This window comes from Antechinus flavipes, chromosome 1, assembly GCF_016432865.1.
Source record: "Antechinus flavipes isolate AdamAnt ecotype Samford, QLD, Australia chromosome 1, AdamAnt_v2, whole genome shotgun sequence".
Classification (NCBI taxonomy): domain Eukaryota; kingdom Metazoa; phylum Chordata; class Mammalia; order Dasyuromorphia; family Dasyuridae; genus Antechinus; species Antechinus flavipes.
This window is the reverse complement of record NC_067398.1, coordinates 340,986,988-341,010,917: the sequence shown is the minus strand read 5'-3', so window position 1 is coordinate 341,010,917 and position 23,930 is coordinate 340,986,988. Positions and strand designations below refer to the sequence as shown.

Below are 23,930 nucleotides of genomic sequence, written 5' to 3'. Positions count from 1 at the left end.
GTTTTTGATTATAATCATATCCTTGATTTTTATAGCAAATTTCTATAATCTGGCTAGTGTTCAGTAGAAGCTATGAGCATAAATCAACTGTAAGATTTTGTGGTTTTCCTATCTGAAAATGTGATCATTATATCCTAAATAAGTATTACCTAGCCATCTATCTGTTGCTAGATATATATGTTTGTATCTTTCTTTTAGCATTTCTGTTGTTGCTGACTTTCCTGATAGGCATCTTTCTTTGTGAAATTACCTATTCTAATTACTGGGGACACAAATGGTTGCATTATAGACATGTCTCAGATGGAAATTGGGTGTGTAGAACCCTAATTTGTATGCTGAATAGGCTCATTAAAATTAGACTCAAGGGCATGGTCAAAATAATTACTAACCAGACAAGAAAGGCACTGGATTTTTTTTTTTTTATCAGACCAAGCCACTCAGACTAGAGAAGCAGTACTCTAGCATAAAATGATATTAAACTACTTATGGGCTGGAGAAAGTAGAGTTCGTGGGAAATTAAATTTTTGCTATGTGAAAATTGATGATAATGGACAGGTAGTGAAGAAACCTGCCAAAGACTTTAGAAAACGGGCCCATGTCCTATTCCAGATCTAGTCCTCACTGAGGTGATCTATGGTGTGGGGTTTGTTACTAAATGATGGCAAGCATTCAAAGTTGGGGTTCTGTCATGTGAAGAACTCACAATGGACATTCTCTTTGGCAAAAAGTAGATTTATTTAGGGAAGCAGGTTACAGACAAAATGAAGGGATGGGTAGATATTAAATAGAGTTGGGAGAGCCATAGGAATGACAAGTTCTTCAGTGAACTCGCAATTTCCCAGTAAAAAAAGGAGCATCTCATGAGGTTGGGGCATCCCTTTAGCTGGCAGGCTAAGAAGGGACTTAGCACCCTAAAAGAGTTAGTGTAAGAAGAAGAAATGGGGGTGGGAAGCTTAGTGTAGTTAGAGGAAATAGCATGTTATGTAGAGGAAGGGAAAAGGCACCACAAGGCAGAATGCTGTGGTGGGCTGTTGCAGGGGAAAGTAGCAGCTATGAGTTTTGTAAGGAGGAAATGTGATTGGGATTTCCACAGAAAAAAGTTGAGTAACCTGGAGAGGGTGATCCAGATAGACTTGGACCTGTAGAGAGTGGGACCAATCAAACTGAAAATGGATTCTTTGGTTCCTGATGAGGATGGATCTCAGTAGAGAAAAAGGACAAATTGAACCTAGAAAGATTGGAGACTGAGAACAAATTAGTTGAGGAAATGTATCAAGAGAAGGTGAGAGAAGGTGCAGCTAGGTGGCACGTGGATAGAGCAGGAGCCCTGATGTCAGGAGGACCTCAGTTCAAATCTGGTCTCAGACACTTAACACTTCTTAGTTGTGTGACTCTGGGTAAGTCACTGAACCCCAATTGTCTCAGCAAAAAAAAAAAATAGTGTGAGAGGTCTTCAAATGTTAATAAAAAAGAGAAGTGATTGTATTGGATAAATTGAGTTGAATCATGGGAATGTGGCTTTGAACTATGTCCTAAGTGTGACTTGAAACTTTATAATAACAAGTTGAACTATAGCTAAAAAGCTACAGGTGTTCTATGGTCTTGGATAAACATTTTCTCTTCTGTTTCCCACCACCTCTTAATTCACATTTAAGTACTTTTTTTAAAGGTGGTGATGGCTTTGGGAATTCTGGTAACAGAATTCTCTCATCCAAGAATATCTTTGCAAAGCAGTTTTCTAGGGAAAATTAATTTTTTTTTTAACCAATATCCTTTTTTTTTTTTTTCTGGAATAGATTTCTGTGTTTAATGGGAGACGAGGTTAGTGGTGGGGGGCACTTCTGGTCTTTATAATCTTGTGTTTTGCAGTTTGTGCTTTACACTCCTCTACTGATACCTTGTCTGTTGGGAGTTGCCCTTTGTCACAAGATCATAATAAACCTTTTTTTTTTTTTTTTTTTTTTTTTTTTTTTTTTTTAAATCTTGAGAGTCTTTGATTTTACTTTGGGTAAGGGTCATTGTCCCACACATCATTAATTTATGTAAGTTCTTAAATAGCATTTATTATTTCTCAGCGTTAACAGTGGTTTCTTATCTTAGGAGTGGCCCTGAGGAGCAGCCCAAGAAGAGTTTTTTTGAGTTGAGATATCTCTGGCGTTCCCATTTAAAAAAAAAGTCTGCAACAAACTTATACGAGTTTAGATGGCTCTAGAATCCAGAGAGTCTGCAGCACTGAATCCCCAGAAGCCAACAGAAAAAGAGAGACTTCAAGTAATAAAGATAGAGAAAGAAGAGGATCATATATGGGGGAAGAAAGGTAACCACAAGAAGAACAGCCCTCCTAGACAAGAGATTTTCCGCCTGAGGTTCAGGCAATTTGACTATAGTGACACGCCTGGACCCCGAGAGGCTCTCAGCAAACTCTGGGAACTTTGCCATCAGTGGCTAAGACCAGAGGTACACACGAAGGAGCAGATTCTAGAGCTGCTGGTTCTAGAACAGTTCTTGACTATTTTGCCGGAGGATCTGCAGAGCTGGGTAAGAGATCGGCATCCAGAGAGTGGAGAGGAGGTGGTAACTGTGCTGGAAGATTTGGAGAAAGAACTTGGTGAACCAGAATGTCAGGTGGGAAAGAGACAGATATGATTTACTGTGGGGAAATGGATTATGTTATTAGATTAGATCTATTAGATTGTGAGCTTGAGAGCAGGGGCTATTTTTTGCCTTTGTATCCCTAGCACTTACTTTTATAGGCACATAGTGCCTATAAAATGGTAGAAGCTTAATGAATACTTGTTGATGAATTGCAAGTGTGATAAGCTCAGCAAAATAAAGTAGCAAAAGCTGAGGGCCAAGGTTAGAGCCATGGGGGAGACATTTTACATATTGAGCAATGGTTGTTAAATTACAGCTCTCTGCTTGCCTTTTTAGATCCAAGATATAAACTGTGGCTTATGCATTTTTAAATAAAGTGCTATTGTATTTTAAAATGTAAAAACTATTATTTGCTCAAAGTGCAGACTATAGTCTGATGCTCAGCTCTTAGGAAGAAACTCAAAGGACAGAGAGGAAGAGGATTGGCAAACAGAAAAATGTAAGAGGTACAATGTCTAGGACGTCAAAAAGGAGAGGAGAAGAGGAGGGAGGAAAAGAGGGAGCAGATTACTAGTGTCAGAAGTTCCAAGAGAAATCAAGGCTAACAAATTGGATATGGTCACTAGAGTGGTGAGTATAGAAATCAGAATAATAGAGAGGCTCCAATAATGAGGGAAAAGAAATAATGTAGTTTCTTCTGTCTAGAAACTTGACTCTACAGAGGAGGAAAGAAGGTGGAATGGTCACTTGAGAGAGGTAGAAATGCCAGTAGAAAGTTTTTGTTTTTAGTAGAAGGGAGGCTAAACATGGCTTGTAGGTGGGACAAAGGAGCTTGCTGAGAGAAAGGGTTATTTAATCATAGCTTATTATTTACAGGTTGCTTGAAGTTTTGCAGACTGCTTGCTTTTCATCTGTCATTTCATTTTTGTATTGATAACTCTCTAATTAGTGACTTTCCCAGATAGCTAGAAGGATCTGAATCAGGATTCCTCCTCAGATCTTCTTGATTCTATTATGGAAAGGATTATCCTGGGAACAAAATCCTGGGAAAGGCAAGATCGAGTTAGTGTTGGCAAAGAGGAAGAGCGACTGTTGTTTGGACCAAGAAGGAAGAAAAGATGGGTGATAGAGAGGTTTGAAGTGGGGGAGGAATAGAGAAGTTGAGAAGGTCTAGGTGAGGTGACTTCAGGACAAGTAGGACAATCTGTGACTGGGGAAAGGACTAGAAAATAAAATTGGGGATTTTGGGAAAGTAGGAAACATTTGAAATCTGGGGAATGTGATAGAGAGCAAATTATATTGAGGGACCCAACCTGATGTTGGTGGTGGTTTTGGATCTCCTTACCCTCTGGATACAGCATGTGATTTTGGGTCAGTATGAAGAGTGAAAGGAGCAAAGGATTATCGGGTGAAACTTAATGTCCTTGAAATAGCTGACCACTGGGGATCAAGACTGGATAGAGCAGTGAAGGTGGAGGGGACTGGTCATTGAGGTTGTGGGGAACAAGTTTGGTAGGAATGGAAAGGAGGTGAGTTTTAGAGTATGACTAGAGAAGGGAATTTGATTTGCAGGCTTTGGAGCTGGAACAGTGCCAAATGCTCAGGCATGATTCATCTAAACTGGTGGATAAATAAGAAAGTGAAAATGTATGTAATTGGGGTTCCAGAGTATTAGAAATAGAAAAGATTTTAGTTTCCCTTCTTACTTGTCCAAGTAACTTTTATCTACACATTTAAGATCCCATTATTCTATAATGCTTACAATCAAATGCAGGAGTATGTAAACATAAAAATATGAACATATGAGCATCAGAAATTACAATATATATTACTTAATTCCCAAATAAGTGGTAATCTGAAATCCAGAGTGCTTCTAGAATTATTTTGATCTTATTATTATTTTGCTCATTAGTTCTATCAAAATGCATTCTGTAAGGGGTGGAGGGATCCATAATATGCATATATGTTTTCAAATTCAGAGGACTATGAAATATCAATTAGTCTGAGAATGTTTCATGGAGGATGATTTTAAGTCCTTGAAGTAGTTCTTACAGGAGAAATATAAATATATTTATGTATATACAGGTATACACATATATGTCTATATCTACATACTCACAATCCAGGAGAAGGAATAAAATGAGCAAAGGTAGGAAGACAGATTCCTGTATATGGTATTTAGAGGATCCCTGACTAGTTTGGGGTAGAAGATTCTGATAGTTTATTTTTTTAAGAGAAAGCTATAAAGAAGGGTCTCCCATGACAGGCTAGGGAGTTTGGACTTTATCAACAGCATTGGTGAGCTGATGAAGGTTTTTTTGAACCAAAATGCAATTCTGGTGATGTTATTATATTGCTTTAGTAAGGGAATCTAAAGGCAGAAGACCATTTTAGGAAGCAACTTCTATTGTCTATTAACAAGTGTTTTAAGTGCTTTCCATATTCCAAGTTTGATGCTAGGTGATTGGGATATAAAGACAGTTCCTCTCCTAGGGATGAGGGGAATGAACAGAATCTAAATTAGAGTGGAGTCAGAGGAAATTAGAAAGGAAAAAATATATATTAGGAAGGAAAATATCTACAGAAGTTGGTGGTGAATGACTAGAAAAAAGAATTAGGTTGAAAAATCAAGGATAACTGACATTTTTAAACTGATTGATTTAATTGCCAATGTACATGAAAGTGAATGAGATCTCTGGAGAGAGAGAGAGTAGAGGGTAAAAACTGAGTCCTGGGATAACTTATTTATAAGCACATAGAAAAGAACACAGAGGAATGGTCAGAGAGAACAAGGATAGTGTGGAGTTATGGAAAGTAAAGGAAGAAAGGGTTTTAGAAAGTCGAAGATAGTTATTAGTATTAGATGGGATAAAAGGTCAAAGAAAGTGAAGACTGAGAGGGAGGGAAATTGGTAGATAATACAGTATGTTGAATTTAGAATCAGAAGCTCTGGTTTTGAATCTTTTTTTTTTTTTAATTCTTAAAGATCATTCTCTAGTCCTTAGTTTCCTCATCTATAAAACAAAAGAGTAGGCTTAGATGACTTTTAGGATTCCTTTCAGCTGTTATCTTTTATCATCACCACAGGGGAGGTGATCAGATTTTCCCAACTTTTGCTTAGTCTGTATATTCTAAATCCTATTTAATAGGGTATAATGAGAGTTTATGCTTAAGAACAATTATTCTGTGTTGTCAACATGATTTTTCATAGTTTCCAAAAGTTACAGTAACATTTTGGATATAGAAAGTCTATAGATGGTTTTATTGGGTAAGTTTTTGTAAATTATGCTAATTTTATAATTTTTTTTGAGAGGTAATTGGGGTTAAATGACTTGCTCAGGGCCACACAACTAATATTATATTAAGTTGTCTGAGGCCAGATTTGAACTTGGGTTCTACTGACTTTAGGGCCTATGCTCTATCCACTGCTCTATCTAGCTGCCTCACAATTTATTTTTTTAAATTATTAAAAAAACTTTTTGCTGAGGCAATTGGGGTTAAGTGACTTGCCCAGGGTCACATAGCCAGGAAGTATTAAGTGTCTGAAGCCAGATTTAAATTCTTGTCCTCCTGACTTCAGGGTTGGTGCTTTATCTACTGTGCTACCTAGGTGCCCCCACAATTTATTTTTAATTGGTAAAAATGGATAAATATGAACAGAAGTTTTTCACAATTGCTTGAATTTTCTTGTACATTCATATTGTTAAATAATGCATCATTAACTTTTCAAATAGCAATATAGTAAAATTAACTCAAATTTCAGAAGATATCTTATTTATCAGCAGCAAAAATGTCTCCGAAGTTAATTGTTTAATGTGCCAATTCAGCTTTTCTCCAAAAAGGAGCTGTTTGGTAATAAAAAGAAGTCCCCGAGGTTGTTTTATGATTAATCTTAATAGGGCCTCTTTGAATGTGATAAACAAGATTGTGATTCTTCCTTCACTGTCCCATCTCTCTTGTCTGTCTCTCTTGTATACACACACACACATATACTTCCTCTATTTATATGATATTTTTGTTTTCAAGGTGACTGCTTTACAAGACCAAACATCGCATTATCTTCAAGTTGCATCACGTGTGCAGAAAGAGGCAGAAGCCTGGGAGAAGATGGAACCCTTAAGAGAAGTACAGGATGCACTGAATGTCCAGCTTCAGCCTATGAATGCTCAGATCAAGTGTGGGTCTCCAGAGCCCCAGTTCCCACAAGAAAGAGGTGAGGAGCAAGGGGAAAGAAGAAAGTGAAGGGAATCTGATGAAGAGAATGGAGGTTGTTTTTCAGTCAGAACAGCATCTGGCTACTCAGTTTCTTGTCTACAATGATTAAGAAGTAGTATGATTTACAGGATTTGCTATCAAAGGATATTTATTTAAATGCTAGCTTTGCCAATTCCTATCAGTATAATTTTGGGCAAATCATGTAACTTGTCTGGATCTGGATTTTCTCTTCTATAAAGTGAGGGGATTATCTTTCAAGACCCTTCCCATTTAAAATGGATGAGTCTATGAAGCAGTGGAGAGATGTTTATATTAAAGACCAGTCATCTTAGGTGTTACGGTATTTTGTAAGTTAGGTCAGAATTGTCACCATCTTTAACTTTTCAGGGATGAGAAAAAATTATGCTCCTAATTGAGTTATCCACAGCAAATTTTGCTTTTTGTGGCTTTATTGACAACCTTAAAAGGCTATTATAAGGTCAGCTAAGTGGTGCAGTGGATAGAGCACCAGCCTCAGGAGGACCTGAGTTCAAATCTGGCCTCAGACACTTAACACTTCCTGGCTGTGTGACCCTGGGCATGTCACTTAATCTCAACCCAGCCTCAGCCAAAAAAAAAAAAAAAAGCTATTATAGTATATTTGGTTTGTGTTTGGTTGACAAGCATTTATTAAGTCCCTACTGTGTTCCATACATTGTGCTAAGTACTAAGTATGTAAAATAAGTGAAAAACAATCTGTCCTCTCAAGAAGCTCAATCTAATGGGAAAGGCAACATGCAAATAACTTTGTACAAACACAATAGTTTATATGGCATGAACTGGGATAATCAACAGAGGGAAAGCACTGGCTTCTGGTAGAAAAGGAAGGCATGGAAATCAGAAGGTAGGGTTGGGGAGGGGGGAACTATTCTAGTCATGGGAGACAGCCAGTGACAAAAATGCCAGGAGTGGGAAATTCTTGATTATATTTGAGGAAAAACAAAGAGGCTAATGTTACTGGATCACCAATCTGTGCAGGGAGGTAAGAAGACTGGAGAGAGAACATTGTACATAGAAACAATAGTTTGTTGACAATATAGTCGACTGTGAAAGACTTGGCTGCTGTTACTGTTGATCAATACAGTGATCTCTGACAATTCTAAAAAATTTGTGATAAAAAATACTGTCCACTTCCAGAGACAGAACTGATGAACTCTGAGAGCCTATTGAAGCACATTTTTTTCTTATTGCTTTTTATTTACAAAAGATATGCATGGGTAATTTTTCAACATTGACCCTTGCAAAACCTTCTGTTCCAACTTTTCCCCTCCTTCCCTCCACCCTCTCCCCTAGATGACAGGAAGTTCCATACATGTTAAATATGTTAAAATATATGTTAAATTCAACATAAGTATACATATTTACAGAGTTATCTTGCTGCACAAGAAAAATTGGATCTAGAAAGAAAGGAAAAAAACCTGAGAAGAAAAACAAAAATGCAAGCAAACAATAACAGAGTGAAAATGCTACGTTGTGGGCCACACTCAGTTCCCATAGTTGTTTCTCTGGGTGTAAATGGCTCTCTTCATTACTGAACAATTGGAACTGATTTGAATCATCTCGTTTTTTCCACTTTCTTGATTTTTCTTGCTTTTTTTTCTAACATGGCTAGTAAGGAAATATATTTTATATAACTTTCCAACTTCGCATATATAATTTGTATTATATTGCTTGCTTTCTCAACTAAAGGAAGGGATTGAATTTGGAACTGAAAATAAAAAAAAATTAAAAATAATAAACAAAAAAAAATACCAGAATGGGAGGAAGAGACCAGGTTATTAAACATTTTTAAAGCTAGATAGATAATTTTCATATTTTGTCCAAGAAGGGCCACTGGAATTTATTGAATAGATTAGTATAATAGATATATGCATTAGGAAGATTAATCTGACAACTGATTGGAAGATAGATTAGGAAGGAGAGAGGCTTGGGAGAGGGAGATCCACCAAAAGATCAGTGCAATAATTTAATTTAGGCATGAGGTGTTGAAAACTCATACCAAGGAAACAGCAATGATATTGGAGAGACAGAAGCATATACTAGCTATATCATGAAGGTAAAAAGGACAGGTCTTGATATTCTTGATAAGGAATGAACGAGTGAGGAGTCAAGGATGATCCTTGGGTTTTGAGCCAGGGAAGATGGTGCTTTAGGGCAGCAGTAATGAGATTAGAAAAAGGGAAGATCTAGGGGGAATGATAACGAGTTTAGTTTTGGGCATTTTGAGCTTAAGATGTCTGAGGGACATTGGGATGGCTAACAGGCATTTGGAGGTGAGACACTGAAGGTCAGGAAAGAGATTCGGGCTGGCTAGGTAGATCCTTGAGAATCATCAGACCAGAGATGATGATTAAGTCATCAAGAGAAATAGTGTTGAGGGAGAAAAGAAGAGGGCACAGAATAAAGCTTTGGAAGACACTTGAAGTTAGTGACGACCTGGATAAATGCCCTACAAAGAAGATTGAGAAGGAACAGTCAGATAGGAGGAAAAGTAGGAGGGAGCAGTGTGAGTAAAACCTAGAGAGGAGAGAGTGACTGATGTTATCAAGACCATAGAGTTCCAGAAGATTGAAGACAGGTCAGTCATTAATTCTGACAGTTAAAAGAACCTTTGTTACTCAGGACAGAGCAATTTCAGTTGATGAGGTCAGAAGCCAAAATGCAGAGAGTTAAAAAGAGTGCTAGAAAAGGAAGTTGAGGCATCTGTTGTAAAAGAGCATCCCAAGGAGTTTAGCTAAGAAAGGGAGGAAAAAATATAGGATAATATCTTGTGAGAAGGGACATATCAAGTGAGGTTTTTTGAGGACAGAGGATATATGGACAAGTTGGCCCAAAAAAGCACCCAGTATATGGGGAAGAATGAGGATGACTCAAGGAACAGTCTGTTACAGGGGACAAGAAAAAATGGGATCCCTTCAGCAAGTAAAGTGGTGAGCCTTGGTAAGTGGAAGAGCTGTCTCTTCATGAGAGGTAGCAGTAAATCTAAGAGCAGAAGACATTTGAGTGGTCTGAGAGGAGGAAGGAAGGCAAAAGAAGGAGGTCTTGACATTTGGCCTCAATTTTTTTCCCTTTTTAAATAATATAATAGCTTTTTATTTTTCAAAATATATGCAAAGATAGTTTTCAGCATTTACCCTTTTTATGTTTAATCAATTAAAACATTTTATTTTAATTAATTAATTAATTTTTAAAAAAAGCTTTATGTTTTTCAAAACGTATGCATGGACAATTCTTCAACATTAGCCCTTGCAAAAAAAACCCCTTTATTCCAATTCCTTCCCCTTCCCTCATGCCCTCCCCTAAATGAAGTAGTCCAATATATGTTAAACATAGTATAAATATATGTTTAATCCAATTAATGTATACATATTTATGCAATTATGCTGCACAAGAAAAAAAAAGAGAAGCAAAATAAAATGCAAACAAACAGCAACAAAAAGGGTGAAAATTCAGCATTCATCCTTGCAAAACCTTGTATTTCAAATATTTCTCCCTCCCTTCCCACCTTGTCCCTCCCCTAGACAGCAAGTGATCCCATATAAGTTAAACATATGTGATTCTTCTAAACATATTTTTCACATTTATCAAGCTACAGAAGAAAAATCAGATCAAAAAGGGAAAAAAAGTGAAAAAGGAAAAAAAAACAAGCCAAAAAATATCCCTCCCCCCCAAAAAAGGTAAAAATACTATGCTTTGATCCACATTCAGACTCCATAGTCCTTTCTGTGGATGCGGATTGCTCTCTCCATCCCAAGTCTAATGGAATTGCCTTGAATCACCTCATTGTTGAAAAGAGCCAAATCCATCACCATTGATGATCACAAAATCTTGTTGTGTACAGTGATCTCCTGGTTCTGCTTACTTCACTCAGCATCAGTTCATGTAAGTCTCTTCAGTCCTCTCTGAAATCTGCCTGTTGATCATTTCTTATAGAACAGTAATATTTCATAACATTCATTTCCATAACTTATTCAGCCATTTTCCAAGTGGATGGGCATCCACTCAGTTTCCAGTTCCTTGTCACTATGGAAAGGGATGCCACAAACAGTTTTGCACATGTGGGTCCTTTCCCTCCTTTTAAGATCTTTTTGGAGTATAAGCCCAGTAGAAACACTGCTGGGTCAAAGAGTATGGACACTTTGATAGCTGCTTTGGTCATAGTTCCAAATTCTCTCCAGAATGTCTAACTCCCTTCACAACTCCATCAACCATGTATTAGTGTCCCAGTTTTCTCACACCCCCTCCAACATTTATCATTATGTTTTCCTATCATTTTAGCCATTCTGAGAGTTGTGAAGTGGTACCTCAGGACTGTCTTGATTTCTGTTTCTCTGATCAATAATGATTTAGAACATTTTTTCATGTGACTAGAAATGGCTTTAATTTATTCATCTGAAAAATTATTTATTCATATCCTTTTTCCATTCATCAATGGGAAATGTTTTGTATTCTTATAAATTTGAGTTAATTATATATTTTAGAAATGATGGCCTCAGTTTTTCATTGAAATATCAGCCAAGATTCTCAATTGAGAGTCAGGGTCTAGGAGATATTGGAAATTTGAAGAGGGATGAAAAGTTTTAACTAAGACTGCTTGCCATCTAGGGGAGGGGGTGGAGGGAGGGAGGGAAAAAAATCGGAACAGAAACGAGTGTCAATATAAAGTAATTATTAAATTTAAAAAAAAAAGAAAAGTTTTAACTAAGATGCTGTTGTGAGTGGGATAGTGAATGGACTTAGAAAGTCTAAAAGGAATCCCTTAGTGTAGTGAGGGCCCGATTGAGATTATGTAACATAAATTTGAGGCATCTAGGTAACACAGTGCATAAAGCACTGAGCCTGGAGTCAGGAAGCCCTAAATTCAAATCCTATCTCAGATACTTGCTGCATGATCTTGGGCAAGTCACTTAATGACTGTCTTACTCCCCTGGAGAATGAAATGGCAAACTGCCTTGGGATCTTTGCCAAGAAAGCCTCTTATGAGATTATGAAGTCAGACTGATAACAGACATAAATTTGTAGTGAACCCAGGCAGCTTAATTGCATGATTTTTTCCACCTTCATTTAGCAGTGGGAGTGAAGGCAGAAGTGGATGGCAGGAGAAATCTAAAGCCAACCCTTAGACAGGTCAAGATTAGTGATAAGATGAGACTTCAGAGGATTTGAGAAAAGAGAAAAGCTGATTTGGTTCACCAGATCAAAATGAGTGAGGCATCCTGAGTTTCTCTCCTCCCACCTCCAACTTTCTTTATGCATTGTGAATCCCTTGAGAGCAGGGATTGTCTTTTATTTGTTTGTACTTGTCATCTCACCATTTAACAAAGTGTGGTCCACTCTGAAGATTCTTAAATTCTTATTGACTTGGGAGTTAGGGAGAGAAAGGGAGATGTGGGCATTAAATTTTCCCACCTACAATAAGAGACTAAGGCAGGGCTTTGAGTTAGTGGCACTTTATTAAAGAGTCCATGGTTGCCTCCAATGAAGTGGACCTCAGATCTTCCTTACTTTCCTGCCAGTGCCTTATTTTTATATCTATATCTATCTATGTATATATCTAGACAGCTATACTAAATACAGAGTAATTCCATTGATTGACATGTGACAACAAAGCTAAAATAAGCAGAATAAGATGTCAGCAGGTAACAAGTTGGGTGACACAAGGAATATCTTGACACAAGACTTCTGCTTAGGTTAGGCAGGAAGAAATGGTCTGAGTTATCTCAGTCAGTGATCTAAGTGGTCATAAGATGGTCACTACTCCTGTTGGAGAAGAGAGAATGGTCTAGAAGTACAAAAATACATTGGAGCATTTTTTACGTAGTTGAGTCACCTCTGCATACTGGGCTTGGTCACCACGACAAGTGTTAGAAACAAGCTGACTCCAGAAGTCAGGTAACAAAGAAATTTTATTGGGAGAGAAAGTCCAGAGGAACTGGTCATTTCTGGCCAGAAATAGACTCCTCTCTGATGGGAGGAGAGAGCACTAAGTCCAGGAGCAGACAAGCTTCATACTGTTAGTTCCTTGCAATTCCTTCCCCAAAGATGGAAATTGGTCAACTCCTCTTAGAGTTACATATTTCTTACATGCTACTCCTAAACATGTGCCCCTTCCTTGTCATATATCCTATGCTCTGTTAATGAGGTTCTAATTCTATTTGGGGTGTGTTGGCTTATATGAATGAAGCTTATTAAGCAAGCACAATAAAGAAAAGCCTTTTCCTGGTCCTTGAACCTGGTCAGTTTAAGCCAGTTTTTAGCCTGGATATCTTTATCAAAAGTTTGGAGCCAAGTGAGTCTCTTCTCCTGAAAGCTCATTGGACAGAGATACTTATTATCTTACATTACCTTGAGGCTTACAACATTCCATAGAACTTTAGCTTTTCAGTATTTCTCATTGTCTGATTGAATTTTAGCTGTTCTGTGGAACAACCCTAGTTTGCCTCTCACAGAAGGAAAAACAAGGATGGAAGGCCTCTGAAAACTTAGCAAGTGAACTTAGAATCTGCAGCTCACAGTTCTGAGGCCTAATAATCACTATTCTTATATAGAATGATATCAAATTGATTTATACTGATTTTATTTGTTTATTTATACTGATATTTTATACTGATTGGAATAGAGTATGCATCCAAATGCATCCATCTCAGAGAGATGGAAAGAGAATAGAAGAGGGAAGAGGAGGGGAGGAAAAGAGAAAGATTCTGACATGTTTCTAGACAAATGAAGTTCCCTGTTACAACTACATAGTTCTTTTTTTGTTATTTTATTTTCACAAAACCAATCCTTAGTTTTATTTACTAGTTTAATAGTTTTCTTACGTTCTTTTTTTTTCTTATTTTCCCCAGGTACATGTAAAACAACATTTTGCTGTATTGTTGTTCTGGTTATACATGTACATTTCTTTTTAAAATATTTCTATACGAATCAAGTTTGGAGAGAAAAGTCAGAACAAAAGGGAAAAACATGAGGGAAAAAAAAACAGAAGAAGACAAAGTGAACATCATAGTATGTGTTGATTTATATTCAGACTCCATAGTTCTCTCTTTAGATGCAAATGAGATTTATTGGGATTGCCTGAATCATTGAATTGCTGAGAAGAACCAGGTTCATCATAGTTGATCATCACAGAATCTTGCTATGTGCAATGTTTTCCTGGTTTTGCTTGTTTTACTCAGCATTATTAATTCATATAAATCTTTCCAGGCTTTTCTAAAATTGGCTTGTTCATCATTTTTTGTAGAACAATAAAATTTCATTACTTTTTTTTTCTTTTTCTTTTTTTTTGGCAGGAGGAGGGGGAAAGTTTAAGTGACTTGCCCATGTCACACAGCTAGGATGTCTTAAGTGTCTGAGGCTGGATTTGAATTTGGGTCCTCCTGACTCCAGGGCTGGTGCTCTATTTACTGTAGCAGCTAGTTGCCCCCTGTTATTTTCATATACCATAACTTATTCAACTATTTCCTAATTGATAAATGGGAAATTTAGTTGATAGATGATAAATTTTCCAAGTCTTTGCTACCACAAAAAAAGCTGTTAGAAACATTTTTGCACATGTGGATCCTTTTCCCTTTTTTATGATTTCTTTGGGACACAGTAGTGACACTACTGAATCAAAGAATATGCACAGTTTGATAGCCCCTTGGGCAGAATTCCAAATTGCTCTCCAGAATGGTTGGATCATTTCACAACTCCCACCAAAAATGCAGTAGTGTTCCCAGTTTTCCCACAGCCCTTCCAATATGTATCATTATCTTTTCCTGTCATCTTAGCCATTCTGAAAGTTGTAAAATGGTACTTCAGAGCTGTCTTGATTTGCATTTCATTTCTCTGCTCAATAGTGATTTAGAGCATTTTTTCATATGATTAAAAATAGTTTTAATTTTTTTATCTGAAAATTGTCTTTTCATATCTTTTGACCATTTATCATTTGGGGAATGACGTGTATTATAAATTTGACTTGGTTCTTTATATTTATTAGAAATGAGGCCTTTATCAGAAACACTGATTGAAATTTTTTTTCCCCAGCATTGTTTTCCTTTTAATCTTGGTTGTATTAGTTTTGTTTCTGCAAAATCTTTTTTAAAATTTAATGTAATCAGTTATCCATTTTACATTTCATAATGTCCTCTAGTTCTTCTTTGGCCATAAATTTATCTCTTTTCCAAAGATCTGATAGGTAAACTATCTCTTGACAACTACATCATTCTTAAAGAAAAAAAAAAAAACAAGCCCTACTTCAGCATTCTAGACTTGTGATCTGTTTTCCAAACTGCTCAGTTCATTCTTTCTGTCCAGATAGTTTTTAGTATACTCCAATGACAATATCAATGCTGTTTTAATCTGTCTTCGTTAAAAAAAATATTCATAATGTATATTCTGTGTTTTTGGTACAAATCTTCAAGAAATAGTTTAATTTAATATTAAATAGAATAAAACTGCTCAGTTCATTCTTTCTGTCCAGATAGTTTTTAGTATACTCCAATGACAATATCAATGCTGTTTTAATCTGTCTTTGTTAAAGAAAAATATTCATAATGTATATTCTGTGTTTTTGGTACAAATCTTCAAGAAATAGTTTAATTTAATATTAAATAGAATATCCAAGCCATTTTTGGCTTGGAAAGAGAACAATCCAAACTGGCATAGTCTCTTTTGGATTTTTGTTTTTTATGATATTATGGCCATTTTTACTTCTTCCTAAATTGTAGTTAATCTCCATGGTCTCTAATTAATCAGCAGTTTTCTATCCCTTCTTTCCTCTTCCACTTAAAGCCCTTTTGATTAGATTTATAAGAAATCAGGCATCTGTCTTCTTAGTAATTCTTGTTAGGTGTATATACCCCATCCCTGCTTATCTAGTGACAGCTGCTGAACCCCATGAGCTAACATGGATTGCAGAACTGAAGGGTTTATCATGGATGTATTCTGTGGTACAGGACTGAGATGTCCCTTTTTGCCTAGTCCCACTGGCATGGCAAACAAGCATTTGTGAAGTCCTAACAATGTGCCAGGCTGTGCCAGGCTGGGGAGAGAAATACAAATTCAAATACATTCTATGGGGTATAGGGAGTGGGGGAAGAGAATGCAGAAGCCTGGGGAGCAAGCCAAGTGACCCCACTGGAGAATGGGTCTAGGTCTAAAAAGCTTTTGGAGGAGCTTGCCAGGAGAGAAGGAAACTGGCATGGTGGAGGGACATTCCCAGGTAAGAAGGCCCCAAGGTTAGCTTGCAGCTGAGGCATGGTGGGCAGAGTCCAGAGCATCAAGAGCCAGCTGGCCTGGGCCTCTCTCTATAATGAAGGCTTTAAGAGGAGCTCAGAAGTGGAAAAAGGAAGCTAGTGTGGGAAACAAATATTCCAAGGTAAGAAGACTTTTGGGTAACTACAAATGAATGGAAGGTCCAGTCAACATATGAAAAAACTGGTCTGGTCACAACATTGCATTTTATCCTTTTTTGTTGTTTGCTTACTTGTTTTTTTTTTTTTTTTCTCATTTTCCCCCCTTTTTGATCTGATTTTTCTTGTGCTGCATGTAAATGTGTAAATGTGTTTAGAAGAATTGCACATGTTTAATCTATATTGGATTACTTGCTAACCTAGGCATAGGGAAGGTGGGGAAGGAAGGAGAAAAATATGGATCACAAAATTTTGCAAGGGCAAATGTTGAAAACCAACTTTGCATTTTTTTGAAAAGTAAAAAGTTATTATTAAAAAAGAAAAAAAAACATGAAATGGAAACTGTTTCATTATCCTTACTATCTATCTGTTCAGTCTCTTGTCTTACATCCTCTCTCCCCCTCATATTTCCCACCCTTGGAAAGTTCGTTTTCACCAAACTCCAGTTTTTTACTTCTAGTTTGTAATATTATCCTGATTCACTCATCCATATTTTCCCCCTCTTTAATGTTTCATTGATAATCTTTTTTTCATCACACTCAGTTTCTAAGTTCTTCACTCTCCACCCTCCCTTGTAACTTAAAAGTATACAGATGAGCAAAACTGACAAAATGTGGCTCATTCCATGTTTATTATTTGCAGCTCTCTGCTGAGAGATGCATGTCTTTATCAGCTATGCTCTCAAGTTAGGTCACTTTACTGCTCAGAGTTTTGAAATCCTTGAACATTATTTTTCTTTACATCTTGGTGATCATGTAAATTATTCTTTGGAGTTTGCTTCATTCTTTATGAACTGTTATTTATAAAAAGCTTCTTAAAATTTTTCTGAGTGCTTCATATTGATGATATTCTATCATTCTTCATGTGATAAGTACCCACTTCCTTCAAATTCTTTGTTATAATAACATATACATTATAAAAATATGTTATAAATATTTGGCATATGAGACCATTCCCTCTGTCTTTGGTTTCCTACATTCTCTGATTTGTTTCTTCTTATTGTTGTAGACTGGCTCATTTTTTTGTGCTATACTATCCTCTCTGCCAAATAAATACCTCTTCACTCTCTCACTTGACACCTGTGTTTTCACTCTTGCTTTCTGTTGCTATTCCCTCTAGATGGAGATGACGGTTTGTAAAAGCTCACTGAAACAGGTATAGCATTTTTTACACAGAATAAAATTTAACTTTAACTACTCTGTTTCTAAGAGGCAATGTGATTTTGTTGAAATGTTGGTGTATTTAAAATCTGGATTTAAGTCCCAGCTTCACAACCCACTAATTGTGTGACATTGATAAAGTTATTTAATCTCTCTTGGCCTGTTTCCCCATCTGTAAAAAAAGAAATTGGAATAGATTGCCTCTAAAAACCCTTCCCACTCTAAATCTGTGATTTTATTATTGAAGTTTGGAAGGGGATCCCAAAAGTTTGGGGTCATAGATCAGTGTTGCGAGGTGTCTCAAAAGAATTTGCTGCCTTGAACCTATTTCCTGGTCAAAGGGTGAAGTTTTATTGTAATTATGATGCCATTACAAGCAGACTAAATTACAAGAAAATTTTTAAAAGTCCTAAAAGAGAGGAGACAGCTTTATCCAGATTTCCATCACAAACATGCTAATTCTATGGCCCAGAAGTAGGGCCAGGACCAGGGAGTGATCTCTGTCTCCAGATTTTGTTTCTCATTAACCAGATTTATCAGTCAGGAGTGAATTGAAGAGTGGTCTATTCAGAATCAGACAAATTCTTAGATTGGGAATGTGGGAATTCTCTTAAGCAGACTCTAAAGCCAGAAGATTTAGGATTACTGACTTATTGTTAGAACAGAAGAACCCCTTCCCCCCACCCCTAAAATGAGGGGACTTCAAAATCATCATTATATTACATTATTACCTCTTATCTTTTTTTTCCTACTATGTAGAAATAAGGTTAATCATATTTTCTGCTTATGCAAAGGGTGGTTGTAATAACCACAATAGGCATTGCATATAAAAGACCTTGGAGATATGAAACTTTGTTAATATTCCTTTTAAGAAGGATCCTTTCTCCCAGCATACATGACATTTGTATTTTCTATTGATCATTTCAGATTTTGAAACTTACACCAAATGGTCCCTTCCAAAGCAGGAATTTCCTGAAGAAGTGGAGTCACAGGAGAGGATATCTGGAACCCTCCCAATAGATGTTTCCAAGAGAACCAAGATTGGAGAAGCCTTTGAATGTGAAGGCACTTTGGACACACAGCAATCCCTTTCCTGGGATGGAAATTTTATGGTAGCAACCTTCTCTTCTGGAAAAATTCCCTTAGGAGAGAATGGCCATAAATATGAGTGTCTGAGTAGTTACCGGATGAATTCAGATCTGGTTATACATACAGCAGAGAAACCCTATATATCTGCTACAAATGACCAAAACTTTAAACAGAATTCATCTTCTAATGTGCATCAAAAAGATCCAACTTTCAAGAAACCTTATGAATGTAATGAATGTGAGAAAACCTTTAAACAGAACTCTGGTCTTAGAAAACATCAAAGAATTCATATGGGAGTGAAACCCTACAAGTGTGCTCAGTGTGGGAAAGCATTTAGACAAAGCTCTGATCTTAGGAAGCATCAAAGAATTCATACAGGAGAGAAACCCTATTCATGTAGTGAATGTGGGAAAGCCTTTAGGGGAAGCTCAGACCTTATTCAGCATCAAAGAATTCACACTGGAAATAAACCTTATGAATGTAGTGAATGTGGAGAAGCTTTTAGTAGGAGCTCCCACCTTGTTCAACATAGAAGAATTCATACTGGAGAAAAACCTTATCATTGCAGGGAATGTGGGAAAGCTTTCAGTCAGATCTCTTCCCTTATTCAACATCAGAGAATTCATACTGGAGAGAAACCCTATGGATGTAATGAATGTGGGAGAGCCTTCTATCACAGCTCTAATCTTACTCAGCATCAGAGAATTCACACTGGAGAGAAGCCCTATCAATGCAGAGAATGTGGGAAAGCCTTCAGGCATACATCTGGCCTTGTGACTCATCAGAGAGTACACACCAGAGTTTAACCTTGTGCACATTTTGAATTGAGCGATCTTCCTACAACTTGCTATTACTGAATATCAGAAAATGCATCCTGCAGTCAAAATCCCAAAAAGTATTGTGAGCTCCTCAAGGACAAAGCCTATGTTTCTTACTGTGTATGGCTGTCACCTGAGTTCCATGTGCCTATGAAACCTTTCTTAACGTTTATTTTATGATTGAGTAATCTATGTTTCTTGCTATTTGGTATTTACTGTTATTTTTGCCAGTAGTTACCTTACAAGGGGGAGTGTACAGGATTTTTGCCTTTTCAGAAAGAATGGAATTCATATCCCAGGAAAATGAAGGTTGTACTTCAGAGGATCAAGACAGGCTTTGGTGGTCAGTGCCCTCTCCTCAGGATGTATAATATAAATGATAACTGAGTTCTCTGAAATGAATTTGGGACAATTTTTAAAGTCTAAGTAGATAGTTACTGGCCTAGAAGATAGTAGGATGCCAGCTATTTATGGTTCACAGTGATTTTGACCTCTATCTAGGAAGTCTTAAGAGTGTGGCTCTTGAGACAGATAAAAATAATGTTCAGCATAATAAATAGGACTGATATCAGTTATTGATTACTAACTCCTTTCTTCCCTTAGCCAGAAATTATCTTGTATCATGATCACTCAGGCTTTGAGATCTCCGTCCTGAGAACCACATCCCTCCGTCTACCTGGCCTATTGGGATCTCTTACTTCCTTACTGGACTTCTTCAGGGAAAGAGTGGTTAAGGTATTTCCCATTTTCTCTCAGGTTAATGCTGAAAAATCATGATTTAGAAGAGGAGTTTCTGGCTCAGTTCCCAAAAATAGGTACCCTGTCTATGGATATTCTAGGCTCTAGCTCTAAGAAGGCAGCTTCTTTGTTCCTAGAAATCCTAGTTGTCCATGGTACTGTGGGTTTGAATTGCGTGACTTCATTTTTTTTCTTGATTTATGACTCTATAGACTTTTCTATGCTATGGTGTTAGAAAGATTTTTTTTTTGTACCTTTTTTTGATCAGCCAGTGCCCTAAAAGCTGTTGCTTCAGAGAAGTGGGTCTTAGATATGCTGTGTGTATGGATGCATTGTGAGTACATGTTTATCTTTGTTAGATACCCAGTATTTTTTTCCTTTGTGGCCTCCTTTCTGTAGCCTACCATCAATAGTTACCCTTAGCCTTACTCCGAACAAAGCAGAACTTGCTTTGGGATGGGTGTGTGTATTACATAGCTTGAATTGTCTCCAAACATCAGAATATGTTACTGCTTTTCAATCCATCCTGTTGGGGGATGTTGCCCTGAGAATTTAGAAGAAGGTGCTGGTAACCGCATCAGGGGAGCTCAGCTTGGACAAGCTCAAAGGTAAGCCACCAATGTGGATGCATTGGAAACTGATCAGTCCTGAACTCGGCTGTGGAGCATCCCTTCCACTAACTTAGGGAAATGGCATCATGGCCATTTTGTGATGAAGTAGTCAGCAGTCTCTGGATGTAGAACTATTTCTTTTAGGTCATTTAAACAATAACATTAGCACTTGATTAGGATATGAAAATATCAAGCAGTGGGCCAAAATAAAAATACTAAAACCCTAAAAGGGTTATGACCCCATTCCTCAGTCACTATAGAATTCTTATTCTAACAATGGTGTTTTTGATAGTGGGATATAGAGTTGCTGGCAGATGGAGTATATAATCAGGACTGTGAGGCATAGGATTGAGATGGGAGGTAAGACAGTTTAATTCTAACATCTATTGATCTAGCTCCTGGGTGTAAAATGTTTTAATGTGTATTTTATTTTTATTTCCCTTTTTGGTAAATTTTTTATTCATTTTAAACTATTAAATGCAGAATGAGAAAAGAAAAAAAAGAACATTTCCATGTATTCAGCAGAACATGAGAAGATTCAATACAAAACAATAAATTTCCATTTCAAGGAAGACTAATAAACACTACATATTGTTTTTAAAGCTATCCAGTTTTTCTCTGTCTCCATGTATGTATTCTTTTGTTCTTTGTTGTGTACTTTTTGTTTTATGTTTTCTTCTTCTCCCCCACTAAAGAAAGCTTTAATTCAACATGGGTATATATAATGTATATATGCATACACATACATGGATTTATCTATAAACCTACACATATATACACATATCTGTGAGACTGTGCTATGTATATTCCATTTGTCATCTCTTTCTCTGGAGGTGGATAGCATTTTCCTTTATAGGTCCAAGCTTTCCCATGTTTTTTCTACATCAACCAGCTCATCATTTTCTACATCACAGTAGTATTTCAACATAATCAGAATTGTATTTAAGATCGTCCATCCAAGTTTTCCTTCCAATTTTCTGTATTCCTTCTGTTCTTGGTTACATTGGTTTTATTTACACAAGAAAATTTTAATTTAAAATAATGAAAATGCTCTCACTTTATAACATAGTTTAAGATCTGATACTACTGAATTTCTTGCCTTTACTTTTTTTTTGTATTTAGTATTTTATATTTTTCCCCAGTTAACATGTACAAACAATTTGAAATATTTTTTTTAGAACTTTGAGTTTCAGATTCTCTCCCTTCTTTCCTTCCAACCCTTTTTTATTGAGGAAGCAAGGAATTTGATACAGGTTATACATGTATAGTCATACAAAATATTTTCATAGTAGCTATAGTGTAAAAAGATAGACAAAAAATATGCTTCAGTCTGTATTCAGTCACTATCATTTTTCATCATAAAAGTCCTTCCGAGTTATCTCAGATAATTGTATTGCCAAGAATAGCTAAGTTGTTCACAGCTGACCATCTTACATTATTGCTATTACTTTGTACACAGTACATTTGTATTTTACATCAGCTTAAATAATTTCTTGCAGATTTTTCTGAGGGTATCTTGCTCATCATGTTCCTCTGATATTTCTTCTGACCTTTTGTTTTTTAGTTTATTAGTTTTTGACACTTATTAGATTTTTATTTCCATTTTTCTCTCCCTTCCCTTACCATCTCCAAGATGGCAATCAGTCTGATATAGGTCTTACATTAGTCATGTGGTGAAAGAAGAATCAGAACAAAAGGGAAAAACCATGAGAAGGGGGGGGGGGGAGAATGTGGAAATAATAGTATGCCTTGATCTGCATTCAGTTTCCATAGTTCTTTCTCTGGTTTCAAATGGCATTTTCTGTCATGTTGTAATTGTCTTGGATGACTTTATTTTTTCTTTCAGGTATATAGTATTTTATGCTTTTCCAAGCATACCATACATGATCTCATCTGATCCTCAGTGTAACTGTGAATCCAAGAGAGCAGGAATTGTAATTTACCTTTCACATGTGATAAAATGAAGGCATAGAAATGATGCAGTTAGTGGCAGTGCAGAGATTTGTGGGAACCCCTTCTGGTTGATGCAAGTTCAATGTGAAAGAATTCATGAACCCAAAAAGTTTGACTGGCAAAAGGGAAGTTTTATTGGCACTGAGAAGTCAGCTTTTCTAGGAAGACTGACAAGGTCCTGGCAGAGAAGACAAAAGGTTTTCACTGAGAAGAAGATCTCTTCATAGTTAGCAGGAATCCTGGCAAACAGCTATGCTAAGGAGAGAGGTTCCTTGACAAGGCATGATCCTGTTTTGGACATTCTGCAAAAATATGAGTTTAAAATTGTGTTTTTAATAGGAAATCTGAGACTGAGGTTTCAATTGAATGAGTTTCTTTCAATGTTGTCACTGCCTAGGCCTAGTCCAGGCCTAGATTTCCAATTAAATGAGACCACTTAAGTTTCAGCTATTAGGAGTGGTCCTGGACTAATCTTAATGAAATCACTTAACTGCCCTGAAGAGTGGGTCCCTGTCAGAGGAGAGTTTCAGGGCTCACCCCAAAAGTCAAGAAGGACAGTTTCAAGGAGGACGGTTTCAGGGTTCACCCCTGTCAGAAACATTCAGTGATTTATCCCCAGGCCCAAGGTTATTAGATGGTAGAAGTTGAAATTAGAACCTTAAATATAAATCTTCTGACCTCTGATCTTCTCCTTATACATGCTGAGGTCACAAGTAGATTTTCTTTTTAAAAAAATTTTATTTTGAATTTAAGAAATAAAACTAACACTAAAACTTAATTGAGTAGAAAAAAGATTATTTTTCATGGAACTGCAAATAAACTGTGCAAAAAAAACTGTACAACTAGCTATTTTTGAAAATATAATAAAGTTATTATGTAGCTTCCTTTTCCCCCTATTTTTTTCCATCTGTATTCCCACCTTAGAGATAATTACCACTAGGCAGATATGTTTGTGTGTGTGTGTGTGTGTGTGTGTGTATACACATATACATATACATATATATATATATATATGTATTCATACATATATACGTAAAAATCCTTCTATACATCTATTTATCAGTTCTTTGTATGGATACAAGTGTCCTTTGTAATTAATATAGTTGTTTTTAGTAGTCAAAATAATTTATTCACTCGGTCCTTTTTAAAAAATATTCAATAGTATTTTATTTTCCAAATACATGTATAAGATAGTTCTCAACATTTATTTTTGGCAAGACTTTGTGTTTCGAATTTTTCTCTCTCATTTTTCTCCTCCCCAAGACAGCAAATAAACTGATATAGGTTAAATATGTGCAATTTTTTAAATTAAAACTTTTT

The 23,930-nt window shown here is 36.5% G+C and overlaps 1 protein-coding gene across 1 annotated transcript in view; it reads left to right on the top strand.

Annotated features, from left to right (window-relative positions):
• Positions 1–2,080: 2,080 nt before the first annotated feature.
• LOC127545732 (uncharacterized) overlaps positions 2,081–23,930 on the top strand; it is a 54,642-nt gene continuing 32,792 nt past the window's right edge. The window contains exons 1-3 of the mRNA XM_051973202.1: positions 2,081–2,625; positions 6,622–6,834; positions 18,313–19,290. Of these exons, the coding sequence (XP_051829162.1) occupies positions 2,203–2,625; positions 6,622–6,834; positions 18,313–19,290 (1,614 nt within the window). The 5' untranslated portion in view covers positions 2,081–2,202. The remainder of the gene's footprint in view (positions 2,626–6,621; positions 6,835–18,312; positions 19,291–23,930) is intronic.